The sequence below is a fragment of the Monomorium pharaonis genome, chromosome 9, assembly GCF_013373865.1.
Source record: "Monomorium pharaonis isolate MP-MQ-018 chromosome 9, ASM1337386v2, whole genome shotgun sequence".
NCBI lineage: Eukaryota > Metazoa > Arthropoda > Insecta > Hymenoptera > Formicidae > Monomorium > Monomorium pharaonis.
In genome coordinates, this window is record NC_050475.1 from 7278580 (window position 1) to 7289524 (window position 10945).

Sequence of the window (10945 nt, forward strand, 5' to 3'; positions counted from 1 at the left end):
TCGGTTCAAACTTCGCGTTGCCCGCGCGCGGAGCGGGACGCACAATTCGCTCGATAGCGATTGTATCAAAGTCATCTAATAACAGATCGGGCAATTGAATCTCCAGATCGTGTCTGCGCGATATTGCCAAGCTGAGCATGATGGTATTATCTGCACCGATGATATTTGCACGCACTTGTTGCATGCGTGCATTTTGCCTTGTGGCGGAGCATGTACATAATATGGTAGTGCTTTCACTGCACTTCATATGCACTCCATGTCCCATACGAGCCTACCTATAACAAGATATTCGATAAACCCCCGGCGTGTGTGCGCGGCCCCCGCGCACGTGGCCGCGCGCGCGCTCGCTCTGCCTGGCGCCATATGCGGAAGTTTCGGTTTTAAACGTTCGCCGGGCCCGTGTGCCTCCGCGTCTACCGTCCGTCCACACTTGTTTATTAACGGCACACGTGGGGTAACGCGACTACAAAGTAATAAATACCAATGCGAAACTCGCGAATATCAATATACGCGTTGCGCGTGACATTTATGCGCGCGCGCGCGTGTGCGTGCGTGTATGTTGCGTGTCGATTTGAAAATATTTTAGTTGTTCAAAAATAATACATGCAACAATTGTAATGTACTAAAAAACATTTTTTTCTTTTTCTACAAAAAAAAAAGGAGAAAGAGACTTCCAGTAAGAGTTCACTATGCTGAGAGCTAATGACATCTTTTATTCCTCTACTCAACTCTACTGTATCAGTAGACTAATAAAAAATGGCGTCGCGCCAAAATCGTATTTAAAAGTAAAGTTATGAAAGTTCAATGAATCAAAATATTCAAACTAAATTTTGTTTTTGGAGCTTAAACGTTTTAAATCATTAAAATTGTGTAATATCACACTCGCGATATGTACCTCTTCTCCAAAAAGTTGGACGTGAAAGGGGTAAGCTGAGCTCGTGCTACCCCGTGCTGTCTGCGCGCCGTGGTAGTTCGTGTAATTATGCAAGTTTCTTACCTGTCAAGTATGGACCCCTGTAGAACAGTTGTTGCAGCGTGTGATGAGCGTTCGGTGGTAGGTGTCGTTGAGGAGGTTGATGGCTCGGCCTGTGATAAGGATGATAAGCCGCCGGCCTCGCGATCGGCTTGGCGATATTGTAGCCGGCCGAGTTTTGCAGATTCTGCAAAAAGGCCGGTATCGCTTCCGGCGGGAGTCCTTGAAAGTTATCTGCACATACAGAATGTTTTTATGCATTAACATAATATTCAATTCTATTTCTCTTTAAAATAAGATCCGGTACTACCTCTCTTTTCTTGCTTCGTTCGCTTTTCGGTCTGGAATCATTGCAAGTTCTACAATATTTACATAGTAGAAAACATTTTGTGTTTATGTTAAACCAAGTCCAGTAAATTAATTTTGTTTTAATACATCAAAATATTAATTTAATATAATGCAATTATATTATTTGAATATTTTATGTCAAATTAATATTTAACACTGCTTAGTCTTAAAGTAATGCATGTGTAAAAGCAATTTGGAAATAAATAATATGAAAAATAATGTAGTTTTAAAATATAATTCTAAGATAAATAAATAAATAAAATATACGTATCGACATATTATAAATTAATTTTATTGAAGAAATATGTTTCCATACTTTGTTTCCATCATATTGTTTTGAAATGTTACATTTTTTGTATTCTTACATCATATTTGTGTTACTTTCTAACATATTCATTTTTGTTGCATTAACAAAATTTGAGTGAATTATTTGAGACATACAATGTATGTTAAATTAACACCAAGTTTCCAACTGTATAGCTTGTATTTTGAAAACGGTGTGTGCCAAACATGCGCAGTCATTAGTATTATGTTATCTATTAAGCTGTCCGACAAAATTTGGCTATCATAATTAATAAAAAAAAGATTTTATGGATTTGTCGTTCTTGATCACTTTTTTAAAAATTACGACGTGATAATCAAATTATGACTTACGGATTTGTGTTCAGCAGGCAAAAATACGTCGGAAATGACTGTTCACACTCGTGTCGCAAAACGGCGTTGGACAGTATTATCGGAATAGTCCGATAAATTATGTACGCATAATGACGACGCGGCTTCATCGACGGCGCTTCGTAAAAATATTCATACTAACTGACGCGAGGACGCGAGGGCGGCGTTTTTCAGAGGAAAGTTTCGTCGCTTCCGCAGATATGGAGACGTAAACCGCCGAGCGATTAAATATGGAACGCGGCCCCGGCTGTGTTTCACGGTGAAATGTGCCCGGGGGGGGGTGGCGGATTTACGTGCGAGCGAATACCTAAGTCGCCGTTATTCCTTCGTGTTGCATAATTCGGGCCGACACCCCCGAGACTAAAACCCTCCTTAACTGCTTCAGGCAGAGCACCCGATCTCTTGTCGGCGCACGCTTCAACACCTCCGGCTGGGGTAAATAGCCAGACCGTTCGTACGACCGACTTGCCTCGGATACCTCTCTTATATTCTCGTAAAATACAATGCAACCATGTAAACGTATTATTCGTTTATGCGCGTTCCTTCGCACACGACTTTTTTGCCGAGTCATGTTTTTTATAACGAAAATGATAGAATCAAGGAGGAAGCTTTACTGCACTGTCGTCAGAGCATGTGATTGTAAAATTTATATAAATATCTTGTTTTAGAAATATACATTTCTATTATATGAAAACGTTACTATTGAGACTGTTTGCTGAAATAACTTTTATTTCATCTGTAACGTAGTCGGCACAAATTATGTCATTTCTTTCGATTGTTTTATTACTAATGAATAGAATTGAGCAGTAGTAGTATTATTATAAATAGCGAAGTCAAAAAGAATCTTGTTTGCTCGTATATCACGGAGTAATAATTCTATTAAAAAATAAGAGCAAAAATTTAAATTAATTTTCAAGTCACTAAATAGCAAAATTCTCTTATTTAATTTCAAGCAACCTTATTTTGGAAAAATGGTAATTTCGTTAATATATTTAACGTAAAAATAAGAACAAATTTAACAATCATCATTTTCGCTAAAAAAACATTTTTTGATACAAAAAAATTTCATCAAATAAAACGATTACACTTTATACTATAATTATTAATATGCCAACATTAATTTCATAATTTAAAAACGTTTTTTTCTTTTTTAAAAATAATATTTCTCTCTCTCTTTTTCTCTCTCCGTCTTTCTTTTTCCATTTATATATGTGTATATATATATATATATATAATTAATAAAATTATAATCTTATTATTAAATTGTAACAATTCCTCCAATATCACACAGCGATGCCTTTGTGCAAAAAGATCCCCCGGCAAAAAGATCACTGGCAACGAAAGTTAACTACATGCCCTGACGCGTACCATCTCGAGGAGAAGAGTATGAACATGAAAGAAAATTCGGCTTTCCAGCTCTGCTCCCCCGATGAGACTTCACCCTCCACCAGGGCGAATTCGTCCATCTATCCACATTAATAATGCGCCTGAGAGGGCCAGTCGTTTCTACTGTGCGATTTCCAACATGTTTTTTTGCAACGTTGTCCCGTCACGCCCAGAGAGGGGAAGAGAAAGAGAAAGAAAGAAAGAGAGAGAGAGAGAGAAGAGAGAACAGTCTCGCTAAAAAAGTGACGTGTTTGAAAATAATAAAATAATAAAGAGGCTCTAGGCCAAAGTGGAAAGAAAGAGGAAGAAAAAACAAGAGGAAGGAAAAGAGAGATAAAGAAAGTTAGCGAGGAGAGAGAGAAAAAGAGAGAGAGAGAGAGAGAAAGAGAGAGAGAGAGAGAGAACTCGCCTTGCGTTCGCAACCAGACAATGCCCTGACAATAGCCCATACACGGCGTCCCATTGTGCCCATCGCGCTGTACCCCATAAAATACTCATCGCCTTTTATCGTTGTTTTCGTAGTCGGCCAATGAGAGAAGCGCGCTGCTTAGCCGCGACGGTCTAATAACCGGGCTTAGCCTCCAACGGAAACACTGAATGGGAATAGTTTTTTAAGCCGCCCCACCTACCTACGACACAGTCAGTCTCAGTCCCTTCGGTCTTCCTCTGCCGCCCTTTCTCTCTTTTTCGCGTCATGTGAGATTAAACCTCCTGTCTGCGGTCTCGAGAAACTCCGGGACGGCCCTTCGCGTGTTGTTACAGTTGTGGGGCCCCCCTTCTCCCCCCCCCCTCCCCGCCTTCGTTCTTTTTTTTTTATGCGCAGAGGCTTAAACAGCCCCCTCGCGGGCCTTAGGTTACGAGGTTACAACATATATCGCTGGTTATTCTTTCGGCTTACGGTCAGGGATGCATTATTAACTAGATACCGCGCTGCAGGTCCCTGCCTCGCGTAAATAAGGGAGGGATTGCTCGTTTACGGTGCGGGAAATGATGTATGTATGCCCCCTCCTCCCCTTTCCTCTTCCCCCCTCCCCGCCATTCCTCCGCGGAGGAGCATGTTTGTCTTAGGATAGACCTGGCGAAGCGATTTTTCGGGAGGATCCCGGATTCCGAGTGGTTGATCGGCCGTGAGGGGAATAACGCGGAATTGACGCGACGTGATTTGATAATATGGAGAGAAACGCTCGCTCTCTCCCAGCCCAATTTTCACGAATCACTTACGTGTAATAATGAAAACGCGTCCCGATCGATTCCCACGTTTACAATGACGTTTACGACACGTCGACGTGCTACGTTTGGAAATTCTCAGAACCTTCCGCCGTTAAACGGCTGAATCATATATGTATATTCATTACACGTCACCTCGCGATCCCTTTGCGATCTTCACGATGACGCAAAAGCGCGATGACGCGAATAACGGATTTCGATCTTTTCCCTCCTCTCTCCGCAAACGGTAAACGTTATTTAATCGGTACAGACTTTGACAACGTCGACGTAGCCTGTCGATGATTTTACCGTCAACGTTTCCCGTCGACCTTCGCGAAAATAGCAACCCCACAAGTGAACCCGTTCGCCACCCGTCTGACTTTTAGTATCCTGGCCTCAGGAATCGCGTACGGTTGATTTTTCCTCCTCCGGACTTCCTTGCGTACGTTTTTTAACTCTCTTATTTAACGAATAAAATGCGACGTTTTTCCACGGGGGAGATACGCGTATATTAAAACCAGGCCCGTCGTGCTCGACACACAGTCGATATCGAAAAATATCAATAATCGTTGCGATACGCAACAAAAAACATGGGCCGCGAGTGGCGGCTCGCGTGGGAATGGGCGGCGGAGAGAGCGGCAGGTGGACGCGAGGGGGTGGGAGGGGGAAGGGACGGAGGGAAAGAGGGAGGGAGGGAGAACAGTAAATCGCGGGACGATTGGTGAAAATGCTATTCGAAATTCAACGTCGCTCGCCCGTCAGACACCGACCCCCCGCGCCAACCTCCCCGCGCTGGATCATCCGTCGCAGTTTCAACCCGCCCTGTACCCCCTCGCGGCCCCCTCACCCAAATTCTCGTCCCGCCGCGAGCGGCCCTCGCCGCGTCTCTCGTCGATGAATTTCGAGTTTGTTGCCAATCACTTTTTCGCGCAATTATTTCACAACATTTCGACATGACGTACAAGCCCGCGGGGGGGTTGGTTACCATCGGGGGTACGATGGGGAGCAGGGGCAGAGGCGAGGATGTATACGAGGAGGAGGAAGGGGTGGCGGGAGAGAGGGGGAGGACAGTGGGAGGACGGCGATACCGCGCTCCCGGTGGATGCTGGAGGGTCTATTCGCGATGAGAGATCGGCAGGAGGGAGGGAGGGAGGGCGAGAGAAAGAGGGGTGCGGTCTCGGTCGGCACGGGGAACGAAGGGGGATGTAACACATGCACGTGGCACGGCCAATGCATCCGCTATCCGACAAACGCATGAAACTCCCTCTCTCTTCCTCCCTCCCTCCCGTAGCGTATCTCGAACGTACCAAATTTCCCCATTGCCACCCCTGCTCTCTCTCTCTCTCTCTCTCTCGCTCGGGTCTTCTCTCCCTTCCTCCTCCTTCTCCTCCCCCACATGATGTCCCCTTTACCACCCCTCGCGTATCCTTCCGCCGGCAGATGCGTGCAATTCGCCCGAATGTTAAATGCAACATTCGACTCTCTCCACCTTCGTGGAGCTCCGCACGCGCTCTCCTCCCCCCTCTTTTACCTCGCTCTCTCTCTCTCTCTCTCTCTCTCTTTCCTCTCTTGTGCACAGTTTATGCATCTAGTACGTCTACGTGCATTTATCGCGCGCGCACACGGTCTTTATCGACTCGTGTCAATCATAAGCGCAGAAGAGACGGGAGGGAAGGGGAGGGTGGGATGGCTCGGCTACCGTGGAGGAAAGAGTGACAATGAGGACACGCCGGCCGAAGATTGGCGTGTATGCGTGTGCGAGGGTCCGACGGACCCTCGCGAATGTGCGGGGGCGACCTGCGAATGACGGGACGGCATTGTAACCTTCGCGCGGAACGACCTCAAATTTGTAACAGTTCTTCTCATAATCAAGCTGACGGAAGAAGATCGGTTCTTTTGGAAAAAAAAAATAATAAACGGTTATTTAATCATCGGCTCAAGAATCGGTTATGAACTGGATTGAAAAGTATCGTGATGAATAATGAGAATTTGCAGAGACAACTTGTAAGAGAATTACACTTGCATAGAAGCGAAAGTAACGTTATCGTGGCGTTATGATTTATCACGATTACAATTATATCTATTGATTAATTCTAATTTCTACCCTATAAACGCATAATATTTTATTTAATATTTTAAGTATATTCTTAGAATATTAAATGTACACTTAATATTCTAAGAATACACTTAAAATATTACTTAATATCAAATAATATTATGCGCTTATAGGGTAATAGTCTGTAATGTTTAAATAAGACGTTTCTGTAACTTGCTGAATATGGAAATACGAAGACGCGCAATGCCTTGTTTTACAAACAATATTTTTTGCTTCTTGTTGTAAATGTCAAATTTTCGCAGCGTTACTACAAAATGCACGAAGAGCATACAATTGTACTACCGGACGCTTTACCTATCCGTCACCTCTCGCATTAATTTGCAACGGTAAATATTCCATATTACGAAATCACGTCCCGAACGGAGGAGAGGCGCGACAAGCGACGCGGCAATACATCATTGAATCCTGCCGCTTGTCTAATATTATAGGCACCAATCGTAAGGGCTTAATATTGGGGTGAAGGTAAGTGGCGGGCCAGCTGACGCCCTGTGCGCTCCACCCCGCACGCACGCTGCGCGACTCGTCTTGAGGGTGTGCGGATGAGATTTAGGGACCGGCGACAGAAGTCTGTTCGCGACACTGATTTGTGGTGAGCTTTGTTTCAACACTCTCCGATCACCGCATGAAACTCTTCCCGCAACGATGTCTTTCCGGCGACCGCGGGCGAACGATTTCCGCGTAATCGGCAATCGTAAACGGTCGTCGACCCTAAGATGTATATATTATTAGACATTTTCATGTAATCTCTATTTACTATTCAAAAAATAATAAAAGAATAGAGATATAAGACGAGTTTTTCAATTCATCGATTGATTAATCGCATTATGCGCAAATACTATTTTGCTCTGTAAAAACTGCGTTCGCGCGTAATGTGATTGATCAATTGATAAATTAAAAAACTCGTCTACACTTGGACATTCTTTCAAGGTTACATCCACATACATACGATATCTCTTCTTCGTTACTTGTAACTTGTAATAACGCGTGGATTAAAAATCTTGTTTCGAGTAATACGTTGAAAATTGTGAAATGTTGAACAGATAATTTGACTTACAATGCATCAAATATCAAATTAGATGTCAGTATTTTATTGATAAACTATCCACGAAATCTTCTTTTCTCTCTTGCAACTTTCTTATTGTTTAAAAATCCTGTCATCTGTCATTGTATTTTTTTTTATTCTCTTTCATAAACTATAATAATCCTAAACATTGAATATTATGTTTATCATATGAATAGATAAATTAATATCAGGATTACTATTATTTATCACTAAATTATATTATCGTTTACCTCTTTTATTATACTTTTATATTTATTTTTTAAATAGTTTCCTATTTCTATTATTATTATATTTTCCCTCTTTTTTCGAGCTATAAAAATATTGCTAATCTTGTGCTTTTTAAACCATTTAAATTTGCCTTCTGTTATTAAATGTCGATTCAATTATTAAATGAATATAATCACGAATAAATATTACAGAATTTCTTGCCTCGCAATCGATTTTTAAAAATATCTATTATCGGTTTTTTTTATTTTTTTTCCTTTTGTCACAAAAGTTGCATGACTTTCTAGCTTACAATGTTTGATTAATGCATCAACTAATACTATAATATTTGTCATTATTCAATGCATATTATATCTTATTAAGACTTTTTTATTCGTTAAAATTTTTTACACCCCATCTTTATCTTCTTTTTCTTTAATTAATAAATTACAAGAATCTTATCAACCTCGCGCCTTGTTTTAAAATGTAAATTCGCTCCGATCAATCCCCTAACAGATCAACTTGATTATGTCAGGTAAATGTCTATCAATGAATTGCATAAAATTTCTTTTGCCTTGCAATCAATTTTCCTTCATTTTCCAAAGTATTTTCTATTGTTTTATTTCTCTACTTTCATAGACTATTTCGTAATTTCCGAATATTATGTTTATGATTGTGCAATGATTGATCAACTAATGTCACTGTTATTTGAATTATACCGATATTTGCCGATTCTTAACAATATTTTTTCATGTTAAAAAAAAATTCTTTTATCCTTTTCTTTCCCCTCTTTCTCAAACTATAAGAATTTCGCCAACTTGCGCCGTTTAAAAAACGATTAAACCCTTCCTTATCAATTCCTCGGGGATGCCAGAATAGTTATCGAATACGTCAGGTAAATGTTGATCAATGAATTACCGGGATGCGGCCTCCTGTCATGATTACCGCCGAGTATGGCGCTAACGCTGAACTTGAGCTGCGGCTTCTCCTTCTCCTGGATGGTCCTGCACGCCGGTCCGGAGCACTGCTCGTCGCCGCAGGAACAGGCGGTGGTTCTCTCGCCTAATCTGTCGACGGCACGCTCGACCGCTGTTGCCGCCGCCGTCACCGCCGCCTCCCTCTCCCCCGATGCGATCGTCATCTCATCGGACGTGTGCATGACGTTTCTGCATCCAAGGTCGTACCGTCTGTCTATCTCGATCGCGGAGACGCGCTCTCCCAGCACCATCTCGTCCCTGTCCACCGGCTGAAGACCACCGTCCAGTTCCGTGCCTGGGATCGGGTCCTCGTCCACGTTCGAGTTGCAGGACTCGACGCCGGAATTGGATCGATTGTCGATCCTCTCGTTGCAGAGCCTCTCCATCGCGCACAGCCGGTCCACCATCACCGGGCCGTCCATCCTCTCGTTCTCCATGTCGACGTATACGCCTTGACTACGGTCCAGGATCTCCTTCTCACGTTGAAGGAGCTGCATCCGATCGTGCTGCCGTGCCTCGCCGGATCTACCGCTGGATCTTTGCTGCTGCTGCTGTTGATGCTGCTGATCCCTGCCGCCGCAATCAATCATTATGCGATCGCGTCCACCGATCGCGGATCGTTGGTCCAGGTGATCCTGGACGAGATCGCTGGGGGATGCCCGGTCCCGAACGAGTCTGAGACTTGCCTCGCATTCCCTCTCGCGCTGCCGCGCTACGAGACTCGCCGCCCAGTTCAAGGTCAGGCTGGTGAGATCCGTCCCCGGCGACGCCTTGCTCTGGAGCAGGTTCTCCATCAGGAAAGGCGAGGTCATGGCACTCTGCTGCAGATTCTTCAGCATCGCCGCTGACGAGGGGAACATATCACGGCTGCTTGGCCCGACCGACCGTTACGATCGTCGTCTCTACGGGACGATTCTTACGAAGGGATCGATTCGATGAAAGGATCGAACGGTCTTCGAGCTGGCCTCGGAGACTTGATACTGATTCAGCGAAGCGATGATTATCTCTTACGTCGAATTTCATACAATAAATTGGACTTATCACTGTTTTGAATACTTACTGATCGCCACGTTTGTCTCGTACAAGATTCGCGAATATTTGAACTCGATCGGAGATAACATTTTCGTGAACGATTCGCATTAACGAAGATCGTCGCGCAGCCCCTTCCAATCGAATGATCTCTCGATCCTCACATACCATTTCCAATCACTGTTCACACATCAGCATACCTCCCTCGATTCCCTCGGACTGATCGCTCGGTAGATCGGTAGCAATTTCCACACGTTTAAATGATCACCCGATGCGATTGTTCGAATGTCACTGTCGGTCGCCCGCGCTGACATCGCACGTTGATGCGCACATTGACGTCGCAAGACTCGAGTATCCGCACGACAGTTCAGGGTATCGGGGGAAAAAAAATACGAAATTTCCACCGGCGTATAAATTTCCAGCGACGTTCCAGGCTCCGTAAGGGGAAAAAGAGTTGGCTCTCCCCGCGAGATCCTCGTCGCGGAAGATCCCGTGACCGTCGCGCGGGATCGCGCGTGTCACATGATCGCGCGCGCAAACTTCACTTCACCTCACCACGTTGAACGACGACAAGGACATGCGATTTCGGCAGCGGGATGTCAACTGGCGTGCCTGCGTGCGTGCCTTCCGAACGCACGGAAGGGGGGTTTAGTGGCGGCGGCGGCAACGTGAGAGCATGCAACCCTCGAATGAAGGCCCACAAAGGCATATAGGTGGCTCACTCGTTTCCCTCCCCTCCCACCCCCCCGCCACCTCCCTCCCCAAACCGCCGGCATCGCCGGCGTTCTCGAAACGCCACCCCGTACGTACGTGCAGGCAGTGGCCTTACCCGAAGAAGGGTACACGCCGAGGGGTGGGTGCTCCGGTGTCCCTTCCCCCCTCCTCCTCCTCCTCCTCCGGCCGTCCCGCTACCCCTTCTTTCCCTCTTAGGTGAGATAATACGGACTATAAGCCGAGCAATTCGGGGTTTG

The 10945-nt window shown here is 44.6% G+C and overlaps 1 protein-coding gene across 2 annotated transcripts in view; it reads right to left on the reverse strand.

The window, feature by feature from the left end:
• LOC105830147 overlaps positions 1-10659 on the reverse strand; it is a 37751-nt gene extending 27092 nt beyond the window's left edge. The window contains exons 1-3 of one of the 2 annotated variants that reach the window (XM_036291764.1): positions 10006-10659; positions 8887-9925; positions 998-1207 (exon numbers count right to left, since the gene is read on the reverse strand). In XM_036291764.1, the coding sequence (XP_036147657.1) occupies positions 998-1207; positions 8887-9805 (1129 nt within the window). In that variant the 5' untranslated portion in view covers positions 9806-9925; positions 10006-10659. Of the gene's footprint in view, positions 1-997; positions 1208-8886 lie in introns of both variants that reach the window. The other variant, XM_036291763.1, reaches the window with a different exon arrangement.
• Positions 10660-10945: the final 286 nt, after the last annotated feature.